Source organism: Penicillium antarcticum (assembly GCF_028974205.1).
Source record: "Penicillium antarcticum strain IBT 31339 chromosome Unknown utg000006l_segment0_segment0, whole genome shotgun sequence".
Classification (NCBI taxonomy): domain Eukaryota; kingdom Fungi; phylum Ascomycota; class Eurotiomycetes; order Eurotiales; family Aspergillaceae; genus Penicillium; species Penicillium antarcticum.
This window is the reverse complement of record NW_026695304.1, coordinates 1,352,006-1,376,350: the sequence shown is the minus strand read 5'-3', so window position 1 is coordinate 1,376,350 and position 24,345 is coordinate 1,352,006. Positions and strand designations below refer to the sequence as shown.

Below are 24,345 nucleotides of genomic sequence, written 5' to 3'. Positions count from 1 at the left end.
ATCCCAGGGCATATTACTAAGACTAATTAAGCAGATAAACCAGCTTAGATGCTCGAACTTTGCCTTCTCGTAGCATCTGGAGGCCATTTAAAGCCCCCGCCAAGCCTCCTGACTTCACCTGATATGGATGAGGCAGAATGCGACGCTCTTCAAGAAGCTTTTGCGCTGCAGCCCACCATTTAACGCCAAATTCAAAATTACTGGCATCTGGTGAGGTTTCTTGAGTCCCCATGCGGTAAGGCTCTCCCAACACGTCGTAAGCCATTGAGACATGCGAATCAACATCATCTCGTGCTGATTGGACATCCAGCAAGGCATTATAACAGCCTCCTGCGGAAGAGATGGCAGCGCTGCAGATAGCCGCTGACTGGGGAGTGGAAATTGTGTCGAGAACAAACTCCAGGGCATCATCAGTATCCTCCCTGATCTGGTCACCAACCTGGGAATCATGATAATCGAAGACAGCGTCTGCCCCAAGTTCAAACATCAAGCCGCGGTTGGCTTCAGAGCATGTCGTCACCACCCGTAGCCCGGAGAGTTTTGCTAACTGAATAGCAAGAGTACCAGTAGCCGTTGCTCCTCCGTAGATTAGGATATTGGCGCCTTCTAATTCGTCGGGATTTGCTCCAGGGAAGGGCAATTCCATGCTCTGATAAAGATTCTGACCAACGGTTGTCAAACCAACACCGAAGGTGGCGGCAGCCTCGAAACTCATGGAGTCTGGGATATGAATTTGGATGTCACCCTTGGCAATCACATATTCGGCAAATGCTCCGCCATTGGTACGCACTGCATTGCTGCCATGAACAAATCCAGCCACGCGATCCCCTTTCTTGAAGGCTTTCTTGACCTGAGGACCAACGGCTTCAACTATTCCAGCATAGTCGCAGCCCACAATGGCCCCATTACACGACACAAAGTCAATATGACGCCAGTCTGTGGGATTCAAAGCCACTAGGTGGTATCTTAGCTATTGCGGACGAAAGACGGGCATTGACCCAAGCCAGAGAAAGAAATACCAGCTTTTGTTTTGATTAAAATGTAGTCATCAGGCAGCTCTGGAAGCGGGACATCTTGACTCAGGATCGCGCGACCTGGTTCCTGGACGACGATGGCACTCTGAGTAGTCATTTCCAATGGATGCCGTGATCGAGGAAAGAACGACGAGAGAGAGGACGGAAGGTTCCCGTATTTGCCAAGGTTATTGGTCTAAATAGCGAACCCTGACATATGAAGGCCCTGTTTTCGTGTCTTTGCTAAGGGTTCTTAGAAGACCCAAACATTTCAGTCTAGCGAAATGCACACGCCAGTACCCACCCGCAATGGGGCTAAATCAAACCATTGGCTTTGGCGCTGTGGGGGGTCTGACTGGTAAGTGAGAGTTCCCCATTTGAGTAAGATTGTCCACATGTACATACATGCACTGTCCATAGGCCATATGTAGTGCGGATGTGGGTGATCAATTTGTGGGGGGAGGGGGGGGGGGAAGGGGCAAGTCCGCCCAGGGTTGTTCTAGAGTCACGTAACAGGTATGGAAAGAACTGATAGGAATGTTTAAAAAGCCAAAGGCTACATACAGCCCTTGCTCTTTACTGACTGTACAATAGACAAACCGCTAGTATCACCACGTTCGAGCCCGCGGACCGGAGTAAGGGGCGAGGGCGGCCCGGGGTCCTTAGGGCCGAAACTTTGTCTAAGGGAAGACTTCAACAGAAAAACTCAAAGTCGCAATTTCTTCCTGAGCACGAGGGAAAACAAGTATCGACGGAGTCCCGGGAGCCCGGAAAGGTGGGATCTCAATCAGGGGCTGGGAAGTGATCGTTCCCCACTGCGGTCTGTGAATTTAGGATCTCACCAACAAAAATTCCTGCATCAGCGATCGTCGGCTGTGACAGATGAGATTGGCTCGGCGCACTCCAGATTATGAGTGTGGATCCATGTGGGCTGGTGGAGTATGCATGCTATGAAGATCATTACCCCTAACCTGCATTACGGTGATCTTGAAATACAGTGACCGAGACTGGTAAGCTCTTGTCTCAATACATCGTACACTATCAACACCTTCTCGGTGTAGCTCCATGTATTGTAAAGCCTAGATAGTCATGACTTCCGTTGTCCTAGTGCATTCGCATTGGCGATCTGGTTCGTCGCATTCCCCACTGGGTAATTTTTTACGGGTTCTTCCTTCCTCAGTCGCACATTCGAAGGGATTTTAGGAGTTGAACAGAATATCTGTTGTGCCCATACACAAAACGATCAAGACCAATTCTAGTCAATTGGCTTAAGGCTGTCATCAAGATTGTAAGAATTCATAGTGCATGGATGGGGTCTCACCGACCCGAGCTCACAAGTTATATAGCGCTGTTTGGAGAGTTCCGTAGCTCCACTGCACGTTCTCCGCTTGCTAGATAGCCACTAAAACATGCATGTGAACTGCGAGGCTTCCCGCACTTATAACACTAGCCTCTACCTTACGATTAATGGCCTGAGTGGAGAAGGGCTTGCCGAGGCTAGCTGAGTAGCTCATCACCGAGTATAATACCCCACAGCCTCCCAACTCTCCGAATTCAACAACCTTATCCTTAATTCATTTGACACTTACAAGATGCCCGGCCGACCGACGGCGACCTCACCCCACCCAGAAATGGAGGGAATTGCAGTCATCGGAATCGGGTGTCGCTTTTCTGGAGGTGCAACATCTCCCGAAGATTTCTGGCAGATGCTATGTGAGGGTCGCACTGGACACGGAAAGATTCCTTCAAGCCGATATGAAGCTTCTGCTTGGCATCATCCGAGTCATGATCGCAAAGGCGCGGTGTGTATTTCCGACTCGGCTCACAGTCTCACTATTTCTTCGAGGATGTCAGCTGACACAATAGCTAGATTAATCATGACAGCGGATTCTTCTTGGAACAAGATCCCTCCCGCTTTGATGCACCCTTCTTCTCCATTACCGCCAAAGAGGCCGCGGGAATGGACCCAGCACAGCGTTTGCTGCTAGAGGTTGCATATGAAACTTTCGAGAACGGTCAGTCAAGTCCGCATCTCAAATTACAGAAAGACCGAAAGAGCTAAGAGTCGCATAGGCGGTATTCCAATCGACTCACTTCCAGGGAGTAACACAGCAGTGTACTCCGGGTCGATGACCAATGATTATGAGTTATTATCAACTAGAGATATTTACGATATGCCTCACAACTCTGCAACTGGAAATGGAAGGACTATGCTAGCAAATCGCTTGTCATGGTTCTTCGATCTCCAAGGTCCCAGTATCATGATGGACACCGCATGTTCCTCAAGTTTGACTGCAGTGCACCTTGCAGCTCAGTCTCTGCGTTCGGGCGAGTGCGGAATGGTAAGTTCTGGACCATTAGCCAGTCTGAGTTAAGCTAAATTTTGGGTCACAGGCACTTGTCACTGGAGCCAGCTTAATTTTACATCCGAATTTCACACAACGGCTCTCTTACATGCATATGATGAGTGCAGATGGCACAAGTCACTCATTTGACGAGTCTGCTAATGGCTATGGCCGAGGAGAAGGAATTGGCGCGGTGCTTTTAAAACCCCTCAGCGCTGCTTTGGCCGATGGTGACAATATTCGAGCCGTCATTCGCGGTACAGGTATTAATCAGGACGGTCGTACTCCTGGAATTACTTTGCCAAGTCCGACATCACAAGCAAATCTGATCCGGTCGACATATGAGCGGCACGGAATTTCAATGAAAGACACTGCATATTTTGAAGCACATGGTACCGGTACGCCAGTCGGAGTGAGTTAACCATCCACGACAATATGTGTGGGCTTTCAGTGTCTGACTAGATCAATAGGATCCCATAGAATTGTCCGCTGTTGGAATGACTTTAGGTGAAGCACGATCAGCGACCGACGAGCCGATATATGTAGGCTCCGTGAAATCGAACCTCGGCCACACCGAAGGAGCTGCAGGTGTGGCTAGTTTGATCAAGGTCGTTCTTTGTTTGGAGAAGGCCACATTAGTGCCAAATGCAGGCTTCAAAAAAATTAACCCCAAGATTCGTCTTGACGATTGGCGTTTGCGCCTGAGTGACAAAACGATACCCTGGCCAGATCATCTACCACAACGAGCTAGTATTAACTCATTTGGATTTGGCGGGTCAAATGCGCACATCATTATTGAAAGCACCAAAGAAGCCTTCAGGGGTAATGATGAAGACAGAGAGCCTCCTCCCCGTGTTGTGGTTTTCTCTACATTTGACCAAGCTGGTATTGACCGACTAGCTGAAAGTTGGAACACCTTCGTCCAGCGTCAGCAAAAGGCCGAGCAAGAAATCCCGATGAAAGATCTTGCCCATACGATGCTGAATCGCCGTTCTCAATTGGGCTTCCGCAGCTTCGCAGTTGCCAACACAGGGGATCAACTTGGGGAGATCCTGGAAAAGGGTCTGCCTAAGTTTGCCCGAGCCAGTCGCAAAATTCATACGCGAACCGCTTTTGTCTTCACTGGTCAGGGTGGTCAGTGGGCTGGTATGGGCCGAGAGCTTTTGAGAGCCGAAGTTTTTAGAGAAAGCATGGCGCGTTCACAGGAGATCCTTTCATCTATGGGATGTCCGTTTGACATTGTTGAAGAAATTCGACTCGAGGCAAAGGAGAGCCGTATCAACCGACCTGATCGCAGTCAGCCTATAACTTGTGCTTTACAAATCGCTTTGGTTGATCTTTTGGCCAGCTGGTCCGTTCATCCCAATGCAGTTGTCGGACACTCCAGTGGTGAAATTGGTAAGTGAACCTTTCATATACTACCTTGTCTGTAATCCCAATCAAAAACTATAGCTAACAGGGATTTACCCTATAGCCGCTGCCTATGCTGCTGGTTATCTCTCACACGCAGATGCCATGCGGGTCGCATGGTTCCGTGGCTTCTTTTCGCAGCAGATCGCAGAGAGTGACAAGCGTGGAGGTATGCTCGCTACCGGAATCTCGGCAGATGCTGCAAAGAAGTACCTTGACGAACTTCCGCCAAGATCAGTCGTTGTGGCCTGCGTCAATAGTCCTGCCAGCACAACTCTTTCTGGTGACGTGGACCTTATCGACCAGCTTGAAGTCAGGCTACAGAAAGACGGCCACTTTGCTCGAAAGCTGCGCATTGACACAGCTTATCACTCTCCTCATATGGAAGAGCTAGTGGATGTGGTCGGAAATGCTATCGAGTGCATCAAGCCGGAAGATCGCCACAATGGCTCGATTCCCATGCTTTCATCCGTCACAAAGGAGCGTGTTCATTCTGCCGAACTTGGTGGATCATATTGGGTGCGAAACATGGTCAGCTCGGTTGAATTCACGGCCGCCGTCTTGCAACTCGCAACCCTAAATGAGTCTAGCAAGGCTCGCCGTCGGCCGGTTCCTGTCAAATGGACCTCGCTGGTTGAGATTGGCCCTCACGCAGTGCTCAAGGGACCAGTCACTCAGATATTAAAAGCTGTCAACACAAGCATGTCTTCTCTCCCTTATCACTCCTTGGTTGCGCGTAACCAGCACGCGTTGCGAACGGCACTCGAGACTGCTGGCTCTCTTTGGAGCACAGGTCATGATGTAGACCTTGCTGCGGTCAACAGTAGTGTCGATAACACAACCCCATCAGTCGTTTCTGATCTGCCTTCTTATCCATGGAACCACCAAACATCATTTTGGCATGAACCGCTGGAGACAGCTCAGCTCAGACAGCGCAAACATCCACGCCATGACATTCTAGGCGCTCCCCTAGATTATCAAAATGCCTTGGAGCCACGGTGGAGAAACTTCCTGCGCTTGTCAGAGAATCCTTGGATGGCTGATCACGTGGTGGCTGGATCGATTGTCTTCCCAGCTGCAGGTATGCTTGTGATGGCCATTGAGGCGGCCCGTCAGCTCGCCGATGATCAGGCTAAGGTGAGAGGAATCGAGTTTCAAGACGTTCGCTTTATGCGCGGAGTGGTCATCCCAGACGAGGATCGGGGTCTGGAAACCGTTCTGCAAGTCTCCCCTCACCCAGGAATCTCAGGCTGGTACAAATTTGGCATCTTCTCCCTTCCCTCTGGGGGATCCTGGATTCAGCATGCGAAGGGTACATTTACTATGCGATACGAGAACCGAGAAGATGATGAAGTGAATGCAAACTGGGAAGCAGCTGTGGGCCGCATCAAGAACACACAGTCAACTGCACAAAAGGCCGATGTTGGGGAGGCATACCAATGGCTTTCTCATACTGGAGGACTGACAGTTGGCCCAGCCTTCAAGACCATCACCGGCGTCTCATTCTGTGAATCAGAGCCCCGTTTGTGGCTGTCAGGTGTTGTCACAGAGACAAAGCAAGCAATGCCCCACGAAATCGAGACGCCAAGTTTTATTCACCCCACGACTCTTGATTGCCTCTTCCAGTCTACTCTTCTGTCCTGTTCTGAAGCTCTGTCGAGCAACAATGCCAATATCCCCGTTGGGGTGGACCATATCTATATCGCCGATGCCTTCCAGCCAAAGTCTGGTGAGCACTTTGCTGTTCATACAGAAAGTCAGTGGCGAGATGGCAAATCCCGATCTAGATGTATTGCGTCCGATCCCTCTTGGTCACAGCCCTGGATTACATTCGAAGGTGTTCACCTTGGCCGTTTGCCTTTCAATCCCAACTCTCAAAAGAAGGAGGATGCGGCATCTGACAGCAGATACTCCTCCGTGGTTTGGGGTGAACACTTGGAGTCACCCATTGTGACTGGTCAGAGCCCATCTGACGGCAGTAAAGGCACCGTTGTTGAAACCAGTGATTTGCAGCTAGGAGACTGGATCAAGCGTCTGTGTCATACAAATGGTGATGCGAAGGCATTGATCACCACTTCAAATACAAACTACTCCTGGGTTGAAGACCTGGAAATGGTACCGGGTGCCGGAAAGCGACCCTGCCTAGGAAAGCTCACAGTTGCCTTGTGTGGCTTTAAGGATGAAGAGAAGAGCGATACCCAGAACAACCTGGTGGGGACACAAATTGTGCCTCTCAATGCACTTGGTGAAATTCCATCCTCTTCTCTTGCCGACCAGTCGTTTGATCTTGTCGTTATCGACGACCTCAGTCTTTGGGAAGGCGAAACCCCACAGGCAATTGCTTCGCTCCTTCCGAACATTCTTGAGCATGGTGGCTTTGTGGCAATGCGCGTCTCAGATCAAAATCTTGAATCTGCGGTCGAGGCGTTGCAGCAATTCAGTGGTCTTGACATTCACAGCATGACTGAGGATCGCAACTTTATTATCACGCGCAAGACGCCAGTACAGTGGACAACAGATTCCGAGATCTATATCTTGAGCCCAACAGACAAGTCCAACTCTTTCCCTGTGTTTGACCACCTTGAGAAGATCTTTGCCACCCATAAAGTTCGCCTAGTTTCTGTTGGATTAGAACAGATCCCTGCATTGGAAAACAAGACAGTGATTTCATTGCTAGATCTGGCCGGCCCTTGGGTGTCTGAATGGACAGCCATTGACCTCAAGCATCTCCAAGAGCTCATTCACGCACAATATGTTCTTTGGATCTCACCATTCTGGGCTCAAGGAGGTGTTGAGAATGTCGGATCAGGCGCTACGGTCGGTCTTCTCCGCACACTTCGTAACGAACATTGGAATACTAGTATTCCACAGCTGCTTGTGGACGAAGAAGATTTGCAGGATCAATTTGGGCTGGCTTGTGGAATTTTGCAGGTCATGCAGCTCACCACGCAGGAAAGTTCCCGCCGTCATGATTTGGAGTACCGTCTATCGAATGGTCGACTTTTAATCCCACGTGTCCTCGAGACCTCTGCAGTTGATGAGGCTATGCAGACACTGGTCAACGGTCCCAAGCCTGTATTAGCAGATCTGGCAATGGACTCTCGACCCCTCGAGCTGAAGATCGAGGACGCAAATCGTGCCCACTGGGCGGAGCAGCAAGTTCCCGAAGGAGAATTGCCGTCAGACCATGCCGAGCTCAAGATTGAGATGGCCGCGGTCTTTGAATTGAACGGAGACCTAGGTAAAAGCCCCGAGACCGCCCTACCAATGATTGAAATTTCCGGGAAGGTCACCCGGATTGGATCAGGAGTGAACGATCTCAACGTTGGCGACAAGGTTTTGACGCTGTCTTCGGCAAAATCTGGACTTTCCACAACAATTCGCGTACCGGAGAGCGACATCATCAGGATACCAGCAAACACAAATCCTGCACAGGCAATTTCAACTCCTCTCGCCTACCTCAATGCCTATCAAATCCTCACAGAAGTGGGTCGCCTGCGCGCAAATTCATCTGTTCTCTTGGTTGGATCGATCAGCCAAACCCTACGAGCTATGATTGATTATGCCCTTGTCATGGACATGCATGTTATCGTGGCTACCGACTCCCAGGCTACTTCTGATATTCTCTCTTCCCGCTACCCGCACCTTCAGGATCGGATCCTTGGTATCCATGGCAGCCTGGAAGCAAGTGTATCCAGACTGACCAACGGAAGTGGAGTGGAGGCTGCTATAGGTTTCCTAGGTGGATATTCCGGCTGTGTTGCGGCAAGATGCTTGGTTCAAGGCGGCCAGTACATCAATTTGTCCAGTGATATGAAGTTGAGTGCTTTGCCTGAAAGCTTCATCGAAAGTGGTTGCACCTTCTCCTCACCGAAACTGCAGAGAACATTTTCAGAGAAGCCTGGTAGCCTTCACGCCTCAGTTCGCCATGTCATTGACTTTATGAAGAAGCACAAGATGCTGGAGCGTGTGGAACCCTACGCTACTTTCCCTGTTGCCGATGTACAAGCAGCCCTGAAGCATTGCAAGGATACTGATACCCGAGCTATAGTGGACCTTCAGGCCCCTGGTCAAGTTCCAATCGTTCTGCCGTTGCCCGAGCTTGCCGCTTTACCGTCGGATAAGACTTATATCCTGGCTGGTGGATTGGGAAACCTTGGCCTTGCTCTTGCTGAAACTTTGGTACAGTCCGGGGCCCGTCATCTTGTATTCCTGGGCCGATCTGGTGGCGTCCAGCATGATCAACAACTCGCCCTTGACTTGTTTAGAGGCCGGGGATGCACTATCGACGTCGTGCGCTGTGACATCTCCAGGAGAGGAGACATTGATCACCTTGAATCCAAGATCCGCAACAAGAAGTGGACAGTTGGAGGTGTGATTCAGTGCACAACAGTCCTTAAGGTAATCACTCTGCTTTCAGTTATTGTTTACACCAGCTAACTCATTGCAATATACAGGACACAATGTTCGAGAAGATGTCATTCGATGATTGGACCCAATCGACTGATTCCAAGATTCGCGGCACATTGAACTTACACCATCTCTTCCCCAAGCAAGCAAGCTTGAACTTCTTCGTGGCACTATCTTCTGTGGCAAGCGTCATTGGAAACATGGGTCAAGCTAACTACTCTGCTGGAAATGGTTTCATTGATGCTCTCATGGAATGGCGCCGAGGCAATGGCCTTCCCGGCCATTCCATCAATATTGGCCTTGTTCCAGATGCTAGTGGGCTCAGTGATATCAACGAAGATCAAGAGCAGCGCCGCCGCCGCTACAAGCATCTTGCGGGTACAGAGATCATGACGCACGAGCTTCAAACCTTGTTGCGTGTGATCATCAACAGCAAGCTTTCTTTGCCTTCGCAGATTGTAGCCGGTATGACCGACTCCCTGTCTCGCAAAAATGCTCCTTCTGCTTGGCTTTTCGATCGCAAGTTTGATCACCGGCTTGCCCTTGCTGTTGAACAAAACGAGACAGCCGAAGTCCTCACCAGCACTTTGCTGAAAGAGTCCGGCTCAGTTGATGCCGCAACTCAGATTGTCGTCGACTCTCTGAGCGAATATCTGGCACATGCAATGGCTACTACAGCTGATTCTATCGACCCGGATCTACCTCTGTCTGCCTTGGGTGGTACGTCTGCACGATTCCTTTCCCCTGTGATCTTGCTGTTTACTGACTATACTCTCTAGTGGATTCTCTCAAAGCTACAGAGGTGCAGAATTGGGTCTCGCGTGAATTGGGAGCTGAATTGTCCTCTTTCGAGTTCCTTGGATCACAACCGACCAAGGCATTGGCAAGAAAGATCGCCTCAGCTAGCTCTTTCGTCTCCGAATCGAGCTGAAGCAATAGTGCGATCTAGCCCTGATGTCCGGGAAAATATTTACTAGTGATAGACTTTGACTCGTATTTTAAAATATAGTTTAATACCCTTGAGACTTATTTGGCTTGTCTCGTGTGCTACCTTCCGTGTCTTAGCCCCTGTCTCTTGTGTTGGTCATATAAATCGATGTCGAATGTGTAAAACTGTGTATGTTACTTACAATACCCCGTCATGAAATGTTAGGCCCCAGTGCCCCAATAGTTCGTGGAAATATGCACGAAGGTCCACAGTGACGGCCTATAGTCGACTTCCACGGTGGCACTGGTGGGTCTCGGATTATTGCCATCACTCATCTAATCGCTCTCACATGCCGGTCGGGATACCGTTCAGCCTCAGAGAATTTGGAACTATGTAGATGTAGATGCAGTAGGTGTAGATCAAGCGTGGAGTACAGTAAAAGGGTGTGAGAGGCAAGGCCTGGTTGCTTGGCGGTGAGCGGCAGAGCTCAATACACGACCAACTTTCTCCACCGAACTAACCTCGCGTCAATGACAGCAGCCTTGCACATCGGGAACTGGATCGACACTCTCAATCGGGGCGATCAGTTCATTAGAGTAAACGAGCTCATCTCACCGGTGTCATTTCTCGCCATTCGGCCGTCAGTGGCGGGGCACTGTGCGATGTGGTCCCCTTGAAGGATTCTCGAAATCTTTTGAAGCCAATGGGGCGAATGGGAAAGCAGACCACGATGCAGGAGAAGCTTTGTACTTTTGACCGGCACGGGTGAGCTGCATATTTTTCAAGAGAATGATCTCCCTTGCCGGCGCAGGATGCATTTGACGCCAATTGCTACCAGAACGGTATACACCGGTCGTGTTTGGACCAATATGCTGTGCCGGACGTTCCTTTTGTCCATTTTTTGACGGGTAATACTCGGCACCGAGGTCACACAAAATAGGGAGAAGAGTCGGTGTGGTATCCTCGGGGTCTATCAAGGTACATCACGGCGGTCCCGAGGTTCTCCGAATTTGTCAAAATTCAGCCCAAATTCAATAAGACATGCGGCTGGTCAAGATCTACAATGAGGGGAAGATTGTCGATCTTTTGGCTGGACCGTGGTCAATGGACCCAGCTGGCGCTATGATCAGCAGGAAAGTAACTACTGCAGGTAAGGCCATTGGTGCTAGGGCCGTGTCTCCTAGAGACTATGTTTCTAGGGCAATGCATATCCACACCGTGGAGCCATCTCAGCTGCAGGATGCGGGACCCTCTTTGCCATGCAAACCGGGAACTATGGGTTGGCGCGAGGAACTTTCCGAGATTCTGATTTAGCTACGGCGCTGACGCATGACCTTTCCTGATCTCCCACAAAATGTTACTTCCTTTGCGCACTCAATTCTACACTCCTTCACCCCCCTTCTTCCCTGCTCATTGCTTCCAGTCATGGCGGATCCAGAGAAGAATGGAGTGTCAATGCCAACACACCCGGTGAGGGTAGTCCACAACAATTCCAATTCCGTAGGAACCATTTTCTCGGACCACGGAAAGTTTGTGGACGACTATTCTGCTAAGGAGCTCCGGAGTCGCCATACTTCCGCCGCCCTAAGTGATCTGGAGGGCCAGAAGCCTGCCGAACCTCGGCGGAAGCGGTTTGCGCACTTCAGATATAACGTGTTCACTGTCTATCGACGGCTCTTCACGTTTGTTATGATCGTGAATCTGGCATGCTTCATCTATGTGATGGTCTCCAAACGACAGCTCGTGGCACTTGTGGATGCGACAGCCGTGAACTTGGTGGCATGCGGTCTTGCTCGACACCCAATGGTGATCAACGGCATCTATAGGGTCGTCTGTTCACTCCCCAGGTCTGCGCCACTTTGCCTGCGCCGCATGGCAGCCAAAGCAGCCCACTACGGTGGTGTTCACAGTGGCTGCGGTGTTGCATCACTAATCTGGTATATCGGATTTGTCTCTATGGTCTCTAAAGTATACTGGACATCATCCCCTATCAGCACATTGTCGAATGTGAAATTCACGGCTGCACCGATTGCCATTGCCTACATCATTCTTTTCCTGTTGTTCGTGATGGTAGTTGTGGCATATCCGTCATTCCGCAGAAAGATGCACGATTACTTTGAACTCACCCATCGTTTCACATCATGGACTATCCTAGCTCTTTTCGTTGCCTTGCTCATGCTATTTGCTCATGAAGTTAGTACGGCACAAAAGCAGACCATGGGCTACTTCCTCATTACTCTTCCCGCATTCTGGCTCTTGATTGCGGCCATTGTGGCTGTAGTCCACCCATGGCTTCTACTGCGGAAGGTCCCTGTGGAACCTGAGCCTCTCTCGTCACACGCCGTGCGGTTGTCTTTCAACCACACCCCAATCAGTTTCGCAAAGGGTATCCAAGTCACGAAGAACCCTCTTCGCGACTGGCACAGCTTCGCCGGCTTCCCAGACCCTCTCCCAGAGCCTGTTGAGGAGCCCACACCGGAGGCAGCCCCAGAGCCCGCTTCCGAGCCAGCTCCAGGTCGGCAATCTGCCCAATTCAAGAAGGGCCACAGGAGGAGCTTCTCTATTGTGGTATCAAAGGCTGGAGACTGGACAGCCGATACCATCGAGAATCCACCCAAGGAGCTCTGGAAGCGTGGATCACTGATGCGTGGCGTTGGCTATGGTCTCCGTCTTTTCAATCGCATTATCATTGTGACCACAGGTTCCGGCATCGGACCCTGCCTAGGCTTCCTCGGTGATGAAAACCGACCTGCGATCAAGGTTATCTGGCAGACACGTACCCCGGAGAAGACATACGGCCAGGATGTGATTGATCTCGTTCACAAGATGGGACCTGATCCAATCATCTGGGATACATCTGTGATGGGCCGTATTGACATGATTCCTATGGTGCGCCAGCAATACAAGGAGTTCAACGCGGAGGCAGTCTTCGTGATTAGCAACCCTTCGATGACTCAAAAAATCGTTTATGACTTTGAATCTCAAGGGATCCCGGCTTATGGCCCGATCTTTGATTCATGATATTTCTTCACGCTTTGATTTTCTTTTTGGGCAGTTTATGATGTTTCTGTCTACGCAACGTATATACGAAAGCCATCTGCAGCTATTTTAGTTTAGAACACTTGCCGGAGTGATGAATTTAATTTAATGATTCTCTTTTTTCAACGTTCTTTTTATAGATATAGAATCATCTAGTAGCTGGTCGAGACTGCCCGACAGGGTGAATGATAGCGACCGCGGTTTTTTACCCGCTACTCAATGACAAAACTCATTCGCTATAACACTATCAGCGCGCCTCTCTATCAAGCACTTTAACACATTAGCTGTGTGCGCTTCTGTCCCGAAAATGCCGTGATCGGGTCAAGCACAGCTCGCCCGCCTTGCAGGGTGAGATATTCCATTACATACAGGAGTCAGTCCACCAAGCAGTCCACCTAGTGATCTGATCACACCACGGGCGAACATTGACACCGGCCACGTGAATACCTAAGACACGATGGCGGTATCACCCGGATTTGCAGACACTTCGAAGATCAAATCTCATAGAAGACGTGCACATTGGCTGGCAATGGTCCAGCCCCGCCCGATCTTCATGGCAGATCACAATGCTAGGAAGAGGAGTGATATAACCTTATTTCGACCGTTGACCGTTACTACAAGAGACTTGTTTGTGCGATGTAATGCCCTCTACCCACCATGGTTCATGCACATGACAGAACCGTTCAGCCGCAGGGCGCGTGGACCGTTCCGTGGATATCGCACAAAGCAGCATGTGGCGTACCTGTGGATTTAGGCGTGTCACGCACTCTCCAGGTGGAACATAAGCCATACGAGCGGGCGCTACCATCTAATACTGCGTTAATCTCACGCGGCAATACAACTTATAGCTTAACGCGGCGACAAACCCCTGTATTTTGGTACCTCTCGGGATCCCAGCTGATCCACTTCAGGCTACCATGGCTTAGTGAATGGTTCAGTGAACTTGGAAAACTAGAGAACCGAAATTGAAGCACCGTATTTGGCTTTGGCTCAATATTGACACATGGTAAGCTGTGCTATCAAGTGTAATGAATCTGCGGGTAATTTGGAGCGCGTCTAATTCTCGGAGCTATGAAAGGAAATGAAGACTTTAGTTTGCCAAGTCACTGGCGCCGTTAAATCCAACGCCAACCAAGTCAGAAACACCAGGGCGACTCTTGGCGCAATTTCCTCGCCAATGAGTTCCGGACTAGCGCGAGACATGCAGCCTCGCTTACTCCAACTCTGGTGGCAATTCATTTGCCATGTAACCTTGTCTACTGTACTTCTTAAATCCATCAATCTCGCAGGTCGTCACATATGGTCGAATCTCTTTTGTGGCTTCAATATCACTAAATTCTTTGATGAGGCCAACCCCAAGGCGCAGCAGGACGAAAAGCAGGATGCTGGATGGGGAGAGTTAGGCCCCCAACCTTAGTCAGAATTATGATCCTAAGCCTGGCGCTCTTTTCAGCTCCCATTGGACGATGATTCAAGCTAGATGGCCGGCGTCTGCCTCCAGGCTAATAAATGAGAGATGCCAAATGCCTGTCAAGAATGATTTGTTTTTCCTTTTCCTCTCTCCATTAGACCTGTCCTGTACGGAAATTCCACCATGAAAAGTGGAATCCTCGACCAAAGCAGATACAGATCTCACAGTCATAGTCGTCGGAGGCCTATCTGTAATTTTTTAGCCTCACGGATTAGGCACAGACATTTCACGACGGGATGTTTAATTCTTGCGATCGCATTCCTTTTGATAACGGGAATTCGCAATTATCCAACTGGTTCGTCCCCCGCGGTAGCTATTCCGAGGCTGTGGTGGAGTGAAAGATGTTATACGATGCTAATCAGGGTGCAATTATTAGCCGACAGGGTAGCGCGAAGAAAAGCGCAATTCGAATTAGTTCAGAGAACCAAGAACTATCACGCTCTTCCCACGGATGTAGGCGTGGTCATACCAAAGATACGCTCAGATGATGTGCGGTGGCTTTGGGGCTATCTCAAAAAGCAGTACGCAACAGCTACAGCTTCTTCCTTAACCCCGCTAACAAAAATTCCGTCGTTAGCAATGACACAACTGCGTTTATTTATTCCACTGACAAAAAGCCCGAGCTGGACTTACATCTGGCGCATTCTCGTCGCGGTCGCGAAGTGTCCGCTTACCTCTCCTACGTGATCGACTACTATGACAACCTACCCCTATCCTCGATCTTCATTCACGCGGACGAGAAGCAGCGACACAATGATTTGTTTGGGCCGAAGACAAGTGTCATACTCGAAAATCTGCGCCACGAAGCTATAGAAGTAAAGGGATATCTTAACCTGCGCTGTATGCATACTCCGGGGTGTCCAAGTCATGTTGCGCCAAACAACCCCACAAAAGAAGATATCAAAGCGGACGATGCTCGTGCACACTTCGCGCAAATATATCGGGAGCTGTTTGGAATGAACGTGGTAGTTCCGGATTTGATTGGGGCTCCTTGTTGTGCCCAGTTCGCGGTAAGTCGCGAACAAATTCGGCGACGACCGAAGAGCGATTATGTTCATATGATGAATTGGGTGGATAAGACAAGTGCGCGGCTTATAGACAGTTATGCCGTCGGATGGGTTTTTGAAAGCCTGTGGCATGTGGTCTTTGGCATGGATGCAATTGAGTGAGTTGTTCATCTTCCAAGAAGCAATGTGTGGGATAACCGGGGTACTAATACATCCAGATGTCCTGCTTATGAACAATGTCGTTGCGATCACTACGGATGGTGCGGACCTCTGGCTTCTGGACGTGTTTTGACACCGATCGGACTAGGAGGCACGAATCACACGGACATTGAACTGTGATCACCAACAACTGACTGAGGGTGTCGGCTTACTTCTTTTTTTGCATATCTCAAGCGCAGGGGTTTTTATAAATGTATTCCGCTGGGGCTCAAGAATACCATTTTATGGCGTTACTTTGTTTTGATGCATTCATTGCATGCTATCCAAATTTTTTGAAGAACGAACGATGGTGTTTAACCGATGGGGACTTGATTAGTTGGTTTCAATGTGAGCTGTCATCTGCTTCATCCATCACATTGAGACCTCTCTCACTTAAGGAGTTACAATGACATTCGGGTTTACTTGCCCTTGGTCCAAATACTGCTACCGACCTGGATTCCGACTACCAAAGATCAAGACCAGCCATGCGACTGGTGACTTCTGCAATATTACAGGACATTCCGGACATACTTTCATACTCAGATGATAAAAGGCACAGCCAGAGTATACATCCCACCTCTTTCCCAATATGTTTTGAACCGAAACCCCTTTAGTGGGACCCTGAATCCACAACAGAGGTCAGTGGGTGAGACGTGTAGCCAGAGGCGTCTAATGTTACAACATGCTTCAACATCGGAAATTTAGAGGTGAGTTTTGCAGTCAATTGAGCTAAATGAATATAACTCCTGTACGATTTCTTTGCATACAATATCGAGTTTTCATGACTGCTGCGCGACATGGAAGAAATTTCACGAGATCCACTCCTCGTATCCATGCTATGACCCCACGAATAGCCTTCAATAATTTCTTCATTCCGGTAACTTCCAGTCGATCCCTGTCGAAATTCTTCATACGCATAGAATTATTGAATTACTTTTGCCTGAAAATGGTACGATCGTCCATGTTTGCAATGTCAAAAGTTGAATACCTCGGTTCCTGCATCCATTGTGCAGTGGGGTCGGCCGAATGCTACCAATTAAACCTTCAAAGAACAATCGGATCGTCAAAACTCAATCTCGCTTCAACTATTCATGCCAGGTTTGGCCACACATTGACCATTGACCTGCAATGAGCTAATCATGCACCCCTAATGGGGAGCAATTCGATTAATATAGATAAGCTCGAGGTGGAGAAATGGCCAAGTGAGATCTTCAGTCTCTCAACTCTCTACTCCAGGGTTCCATAAACCATGCATATTGGTCGACTTCTTGGATTGGCCGCAGCCTCTGTAGGCCTCGCCAAGGCTGTTGAGCTGACAGGCTACGAATACGTCGTCGTCGGTTCAGGGGCCGGAGGAGGCCCCCTGGCAGCTCGACTTGCCCTTGCCGGGCACAAGACATTATTGATTGAAGCCGGTGATGATCAGGGTACCAATGTCAACTACACTGTGCCCGCCTTTTCTGCCAAGGCATCCGAAGATGAAGCTATGGCATGGAACTTCTTTGTGCGTCACTATGCAGACGATGATCGACAGGCCTTGGACTATAAGACCACATACGAGACTCCCGATGGCGGCGAGTATACTGGACTGAACCCACCAGAGGGTTCCGTTATGAAAGGCACATTATATCCCCGTACCGGAACACTTGGTGGCTGCACTGCCCACAATGCAATGGTCACTGTCTATCCGCATGAATCCGACTTCGAATACCTCGCCACACTTACCGGGGATAGTTCATGGTCGCCCGATAACATGCGCAAGTATTTCAAGCGCATGGAGAACAACAGGTATCTGCTGCCGTTGGCCAAGGGCCACGGCTATGACGGCTGGTTGGGAACTGAAACGGCACCTCTGAGCATCGTATTGGAAGACCCCGAGCTTTTGAGCTTGCTCCTGGGAGGAGCGTTCTCCTTGGGCAATGTGACAAACACCGTTTTCAACCTAGGTACTCTGCTTGCGGGCGATGCAAATGCGGACTCTAAGCTACGCGACACCCTTCCGGGATACTATCAAATCCCGATTTCCTCGGATGGCAATGCTCGTAATGGTCCGCGTGAATTCATCACTGCTGTGCGCGATGCTACCAATAAGGATGGATCTAAGAGATACCCTCTCGATGTTCGCACCAACTGCTACGTTACAAAGGTCACTTTTGATGAGTCCGTTAGTCCACCGCGGGCTTCGGGCGTGGAATTCCTCGACGGCAAATATCTGTATCGCGCTAGCCCGCGCTCTCACAGCGCTGGGAGCGGCACCGCTGGATCTGTTCAGGCCACGCGCGAAGTCATCGTCGCTGGAGGTACTTACAATTCACCTCAGATTCTCAAGCTCAGCGGCGTAGGACCGGCGGATGAACTTCGCAAATTTGGCATAAAAGTGATTTCTGACCTTCCTGGTGTCGGCACCAACCTTCAGGACCACTATGAGACTGCTGTGCAGGGTCACATTCCCAACAACTGGACGGCACTTGACGGGTGCACCTTTAATCATGGCAGTGATCCTTGCCTAGAGCGCTGGGAAAAGGATGGACTAGGTGGTCGTGGCGTCTATTCGTCCGATGGATTTGCTGCAGCAATGTACTACAAGAGCTCCGTCACTGCCGATGATAGCTACGATGTCTTCGTGTTCGGTGGACCAGTCAACTTCCGTGGATATTTCCCCGGGTACAGTATCAACATTACTGAGCGTCACGATTGGTTCTCCTGGGCGGTTCTCAAGGCACACCCTCGCAACCAAGCCGGATCTGTGACACTGCGCTCGGTGGATCCTCTTGATATGCCCAATATTATTTTCAACTCTTTCGATACCGGCAGTGGGGACTACGAGAAAGACTTGCAGGCAATCACTGAGGCTATTGGTGTTGCTCGTGGTGCCTTTGATCGTCAGTTGGTGAAGGTCTCTGAGGTCCTTCCTGGTGACGATGTCCGGACTGATGAGGAGATTCACGATTATATCAAAAATACTGCGTGGGGTCACCATGCGTCATGCACCTGTCCTATCGGAACAGATAGTGATCCTATGGCTGTTCTCGATTCGAACTTCCAGGTACGGGGTGTTACAGGACTTCGTGTTGTCGATGCCTCAGTGTATCCTCGTATCCCAGGAACTTTCACCGCCGTCTCCACCTATATGGTGGCCGAAAAGGCAGCTGATGTGATTCTGGATGCAGTTTACGCAAGCGCGTAAGCATATCTTTTTTTGCGCTGGGTTTGGGGATGACTGATGAAATCGGAGAGATCGAATGTTACGGGTATAACATTTCCACATAGAATTTTGTTATGATCTGTCAACCAGAAGCAGCCAGTAACTGTCTGAGCTTCACACATATTGTAAGCTAATTTTTAATCCCACATTCAAGGCTTCTCCAGGCCCCAGACAATAAGCTCATCTTGCTCATATCGATATTCACTGACAAACTTGAAACTACACTTTTTCAACACCCCAGAGCTTCCAACATTCTGCGTCTCACACAGAGCGAAGACCTTCTCTCTCTCTCCTGGTTGCTGGGTCCCTTCAATGGTCCTTCGTGGAAGATCCCACCACATCTTCAACAACAAGTTCAGTGCTTCGGTCATGTATCCATTGCCCCAAGCCTCAGGGAGCAATGCATACCCAATCTCAGGAAATGGGTGCACAGCGTTGATACTCACAGATCCAATTATTTGCTCCTGTGACTCTGGAATAGATTTATTCAAGATTGCATAATTGAATGAGCGGCCGATGACATCAGATGGACCCTGAGTGAAGACTTTCGTGGACATCCATTTACGGGTTTCTTCAACGGATTTGAAAGGTATTTTGGGATGGCTACTTAGGTCAGCATGGAAACTCTGATCCAGTTGAGTTCCAAAAGATGATTGAAACAAACTTCATCTGTGCAACTTCCCATCGGGAACGAACTGCGAACAATGCAGGGGCATCAGCGTCTGTGACTGGACGGAGGCGGAGTCGGTCGCTTTCAATTGAGGGTCTCTGTGAAGGGATAATCGCATAGACTAGTTGTTGGGGTAGAGTATCCATGATGAATATGTGTTTTTATCGTATTAATTGAAGAGAAAAGAAAGCAGAAAAGGAAAGACATACGAAGGGGAAGATGTAGTCAAGGAAGCGGATACCGAGGTGAAGCGGGAAGTTCTAATTGGTCGAATATCTCCGTTTGCTAGACCAGTCTCGGAGCCCGACTGACTCATTGCTAGATGTCTTTCAAGAAATTGGTAAATATTGGTAAATAATGAGATGTCAAATGGGACATTTGACTGGATTTAGATCGATTATTGATTGGAGAATCGCGGAAACTAACGTCCTTGAAGCCGCAATGAAGGCATGTCACAACCAGGCATTTTACAAAGCTTTTGCATCTACCCATACAGGTCTCAAATGCTCAGATTAGTCCCTCAAACGATTTATTCAGCTTCGCATGATTATAGGAGCTTTAGTAATTCAGACTCTAACAGTTCAAATCGAGGATATTTACTGGGCAATGCCCTAAGATAAGAGACTCGGATATGAGACTAGCCCGAATTGAATCTTTTATGGTCCTGAAGGACGATTGACCACATTCAAGTAAATTTTACAATGAAGGATACATATTTTCTTCCGTGTTGCTTGTGTACTGGTTGGGTCTCTAATATATTATCTATCAGCTGCCTTGTCCGCGGTAGGCTGATATTTTTTACCTCGGAACTTTTATGTGTCATTTTAGAATGCCACTCGGAGTATGTATGAACTGGGTATACTTCCATAAGATTTGCCAGCAATGCGAGCCACTCAGCCGTCGGAGAATCCCGATGTATATACGTTCTTGTCTGTATTTTTACATTCTCAGTGGCTCCTTTTCTGGTCATCCGTCATTGTTATCAAGTCCGCATAACGACGATAACTTTACTAGAGTCATCAACACAAGTATTCCCTCGTTATCAAGACTTTTTTCTATCCCCTGGTTAGCAAAAATTCGGCGTCGTTGATTGGTTAGTGCCTTATCTTCTCCGCGTCACGGGGTTGACCCCACAGTTTATGTATCTGTCTTGATTTCACACTTCCGAGGTCCTTCCGTATCATTTTTGCTTCTTTCATTCGAGGTACTAGATGGTTATGGAACACCGCAAGCGTGCAGCACGAGCGTAAGTGAATAAAGTTTCACAATTGACAAACATGTCTGACATTCCCCAGGTGCGATGAGTGCCGAAGACTTAAGGAGAAGTGTGAAGGTGGAGCCCCTTGCAGGAGATGCTCTCATTTTCAGAGAGTATGTGCATTTAAAGGTCTAGTGCCGAGGAATCGCGAGTTTCGCCCTTATATTCCAAGGTAATATGTCATCACCTTCTACTAGCAGCAGTATCTAACATTCATTAGAGACAGGACTGGGAGATCTGACTTCCCAGAATTGATTGAGCGCACAAGGTACATGGAACGTATCTTAAAGCGCACAATAGAAGGGATATCTTTGGATACCAAGAGTCTGGGCAAGTTGGCAGACGCGCTTGACACTGATTATCATGATAAAGGCGCAATTTCCTCCGATCCTAAAGATCTTGAGAGTCTTGGGATGGACGATGAGACTTGTACAATGGATCCAGTTGGAGATAACACAACTCGTTCGTCATTTTATCGTGATGGAAAGATCGGACGCATGCTGAATGACTTTAGACTTTTCTGGGGAGTTTTCATATTGGAATTTCTCCATGCGCATTAAAAGTCACATACAAAGCCAAATCAAGGAGCCAGATACACGAGTATGTATTAACATTGCCGTCAATTATCTTGGCTGACAAAGATGAATCTACAGTACCCTGATCATTCCTCGGACTTTCCACGCGCCCATCACTTACGCCCCTCAAATAATCACCTATCGGCGGCAATATCATCTTGCCCTCCTCGACATATTGCCAATTTTCTAGTGAAAATATTCTTCAAGTACTCAGAGACCCACTACTATTTAGTGCAGGAATCATGGGTCTTATCAAAACTCGACCTACTCTACCATAACCCAGAAAGCTTTTCTCACAAAGGTGCGGAAGTCACCGTTGCCATTATATTATCGGTGTTTGCAATTGGAACACAATACGCTCATCTTGAATCTCTCGGGCAAGCTCAGACGAGTGCGTCAGGATCAACTTTCTCGGAGGATGACGTTGGTGCCACGTTTTATCAACAAGCAATCCGTCTGTTACCTGAAATCATTGAAATAGCTTCTCTCGAAAGTGTGCAGGCTTGCTTATTATTTGGCTACTATGCGCTACCAGTCGACGCGTCTGGGTTAGGATTCATTTATATCAACCTTGCCATGCGCCTTGGAATGCAGAATGGTATGCACCGGAAATGCAAAAATGAGGCCTTTTCGCGCTCCATGATTGAAACGCGGAATCGTGTTTGGTGGACGGCGTACGTATTAGAGAGGTACGGATATTCTGTATGCAAGACAGGCACAAAATTTGCTAATGTCCATCCAGGAAGATATCTATCTTTCACGGAAGACCTCTTTCGGTACTTCGGTCGGATGTGGATGCAAACATTCCTCTTTATCAAGCTAGTCTGCAGCCACAAGACTGCCCTGGAAGCATCACTCGAGCTGAGATCTCCATTCAATTGGTTCATTTCCTTGAAGACACCTTCCATGAGATGTGAGATATTGATCGTCCTCTCATTTTTAGCGCCTCGGTACTAACAATGCCAGCAACCTCCTGCGAAATTGCCAAAAACAAGAGATATCCAAGATTGTCTCACGCCTCTTAACAACAAAAAGCGCCCTGACAAAGTGGTGGAATTCTCTTCCGAATGATGTCGTGGCCGTCCGAGCTGAGCAACCCGAACATATCCGATCTGCAATGCACCTGAAGCTAGAATACTGTCTAGTGCGAATGTTTGTCGGCAGACCATTCCTCCTCAAACAGGAAACCTCACAATCCAACACAAGCTCACCGTCCCATTCCGACGCAATTGAGAATCAGTCCCGATTAACCGATGGTGGATCCCAAAAATCTACATCAGGCCGAAATGACCTGATTCATGATTGTATCCAAGCAGCAACCGAAGCACTTGATATCTGTCAAATATTGCGAGACAGTGGCTTAGGCCTCGCACGAGCGTCATACATCGAGTACAGTTCGTGCCGGGCCTCGCTGCTCGTATTAATCGCCTACTCAATTCAAAAATTTTCTGAACAGTTCCGCAAATCCTTATATGAAGGCTTGGATATGATTCGAGAAATGTCTGCCGCCGGTGAATCGGCTCGGTCGGAGGTTTCCTTGATCGAGTCACTTGAGCGTGCTCTTGCCCGGCTGCATACTGGAGCGCGAAATGATCGCCAGGGCGAACCTCAGCGAAATTCAATATCTGATTACGAAGCGTTCAAGAACTGGGGAGCATATTTGGCCGAAGAAGGAAAACTGGGTTACTCTGGATCAGCTCCGGATGCTTCAACTAGTCGGGTATCTACGGCAGTTTTGCCAACTGATGACGTTGCTGCCTTTGGTAACCAGCAGGACTGCATGCCTGAAGCTGACAATGACCTGTTCAATGCCTTCGATCCTATGATTCAGATGTCTATATTCGGTACTGAGAATCTATCTCCATCGGCTGGGTGGCCAACCTACACCGAGGCGCAAGTTTTGGAGCATTTCCTAACAAACCCGCACTACGGAGCAGACTGAGACAGGAAGTGAAAAAAAATTACGTCCTCAACAATCATGTTTGATAATCCCGTCGATTTTGCGACCAAACATCCGTTATAAAATCACATGTACAATGATATTGAGCATAAATACAATCAAACCGAAGCAGCCACAATCCTGTCCGCCATATCAGGTAACGTATCCGCCATAACCTCCATCTTGGTATCAAAGATCTCCTCACAAGACTCCTGCTCATAAATCGTGCAATAAGCACCCCGGAATCCAACCTTAGCAGCAGCCGATACATCCCACATATGCGCAGCAGCAAACCACTTAATATCGCCCTCCGCAAACTTCGCCAACGCAGGCCGATACGCCGCCAAAGCAGGCTTAGCCAAGCCCTGATTATCACAGCTAATAAAGTTCTCAAGCGGCATATCCACACCCGCACGCTCAAAGTATCCACGAACGCGCTTCGTATCGCCAGTCGTCAGACACCAGACAGTGAAGCCGGCAGCTCTCAGTTTAGCGAAACAATCGCTTGTTCCGGGTCGCAGTTCCAGCTCAGAATATCCCTGCACGCACTGGTCGCGTTCTGCATCGGTTGCGAAGGTCCTCGGAGACTCAATTCCGCACATGTATAGCGATCGGTAAAAGAGGGCTGTGATGATATCTTTGTAGGGGCGGTAGCGCTCCGAAATTGAGAGGAAGGTGAATTCAAGCTCAGCGGCTGTCATCCAGGCGAAGCCGAAAGAGCGGGCGGTGATGCTTTTGGCAAGGAGTTTTTCGCCGATGACACGGTTGATGCAGTTATAGAATGCGTCAAAGGAGACGCATGTACCGACGACATCGAATACGACGTGCTTTTGGTTCGTCATTGTAAGAGGTAGGATTCAATTGGGGAGCTTTGTTC

The 24,345-nt window shown here is 48.9% G+C and overlaps 9 protein-coding genes across 9 annotated transcripts; 6 read left to right on the top strand and 3 right to left on the bottom strand.

The window, feature by feature from the left end:
- Positions 1-22: 22 nt before the first annotated feature.
- N7508_006595 (zinc-binding alcohol dehydrogenase family protein) lies at positions 23-1,131 on the bottom strand (the record flags this gene model as incomplete). Its single annotated transcript, XM_058464661.1, has 2 exons — positions 23-954; positions 1,020-1,131. The coding sequence occupies 2 exons, from the start codon at positions 1,129-1,131 to the stop codon at positions 23-25; spliced, it is 1,044 nt and encodes a 347-aa protein (XP_058318514.1).
- Positions 1,132-2,605: 1,474 nt separating this feature from the next.
- N7508_006594 (type I polyketide synthase) lies at positions 2,606-10,109 on the top strand (the record flags this gene model as incomplete). Its single annotated transcript, XM_058464660.1, has 8 exons — positions 2,606-2,815; positions 2,884-3,028; positions 3,087-3,355; positions 3,408-3,770; positions 3,829-4,756; positions 4,833-9,169; positions 9,226-9,898; positions 9,958-10,109. The coding sequence occupies 8 exons, from the start codon at positions 2,606-2,608 to the stop codon at positions 10,107-10,109; spliced, it is 7,077 nt and encodes a 2,358-aa protein (XP_058318513.1).
- Positions 10,110-11,147: 1,038 nt separating this feature from the next.
- On the top strand, positions 11,148-11,420 carry N7508_006593 (uncharacterized protein; the record flags this gene model as incomplete). Its single annotated transcript, XM_058464659.1, has 1 exon — positions 11,148-11,420. The coding sequence occupies one exon, from the start codon at positions 11,148-11,150 to the stop codon at positions 11,418-11,420; it is 273 nt and encodes a 90-aa protein (XP_058318512.1).
- Positions 11,421-11,531: 111 nt separating this feature from the next.
- Positions 11,532-13,127, top strand: N7508_006592 (uncharacterized protein; the record flags this gene model as incomplete). The annotated part of the gene is made up of 1 exon (XM_058464658.1): positions 11,532-13,127. One exon carries the CDS (start codon positions 11,532-11,534, stop codon positions 13,125-13,127), a length of 1,596 nt encoding a protein of 531 aa, XP_058318511.1.
- A 1,973-nt stretch (positions 13,128-15,100) lies between these two features.
- On the top strand, positions 15,101-15,915 carry N7508_006591 (DUF3431 domain-containing protein; the record flags this gene model as incomplete). Its single annotated transcript, XM_058464657.1, has 4 exons — positions 15,101-15,105; positions 15,155-15,626; positions 15,715-15,781; positions 15,842-15,915. 4 exons carry the CDS (start codon positions 15,101-15,103, stop codon positions 15,913-15,915), a joined length of 618 nt encoding a protein of 205 aa, XP_058318510.1.
- A 1,155-nt stretch (positions 15,916-17,070) lies between these two features.
- Positions 17,071-19,008, top strand: N7508_006590 (GMC family oxidoreductase; the record flags this gene model as incomplete). Its single annotated transcript, XM_058464656.1, has 1 exon — positions 17,071-19,008. One exon carries the CDS (start codon positions 17,071-17,073, stop codon positions 19,006-19,008), a length of 1,938 nt encoding a protein of 645 aa, XP_058318509.1.
- Positions 19,009-19,175: 167 nt separating this feature from the next.
- On the bottom strand, positions 19,176-19,842 carry N7508_006589 (GNAT family N-acetyltransferase; the record flags this gene model as incomplete). Its single annotated transcript, XM_058464655.1, has 2 exons — positions 19,176-19,629; positions 19,691-19,842. The coding sequence occupies 2 exons, from the start codon at positions 19,840-19,842 to the stop codon at positions 19,176-19,178; spliced, it is 606 nt and encodes a 201-aa protein (XP_058318508.1).
- A 1,065-nt stretch (positions 19,843-20,907) lies between these two features.
- On the top strand, positions 20,908-23,471 carry N7508_006588 (transcription factor domain-containing protein; the record flags this gene model as incomplete). Its single annotated transcript, XM_058464654.1, has 8 exons — positions 20,908-20,942; positions 20,992-21,067; positions 21,152-21,416; positions 21,469-21,554; positions 21,608-22,231; positions 22,272-22,305; positions 22,349-22,442; positions 22,496-23,471. 8 exons carry the CDS (start codon positions 20,908-20,910, stop codon positions 23,469-23,471), a joined length of 2,190 nt encoding a protein of 729 aa, XP_058318507.1.
- Positions 23,472-23,587: 116 nt separating this feature from the next.
- N7508_006587 (putative 2-haloalkanoic acid dehalogenase) lies at positions 23,588-24,310 on the bottom strand (the record flags this gene model as incomplete). The annotated part of the gene is made up of 1 exon (XM_058464653.1): positions 23,588-24,310. One exon carries the CDS (start codon positions 24,308-24,310, stop codon positions 23,588-23,590), a length of 723 nt encoding a protein of 240 aa, XP_058318506.1.
- Between the last annotated feature and the right edge of the window lie 35 nt (positions 24,311-24,345).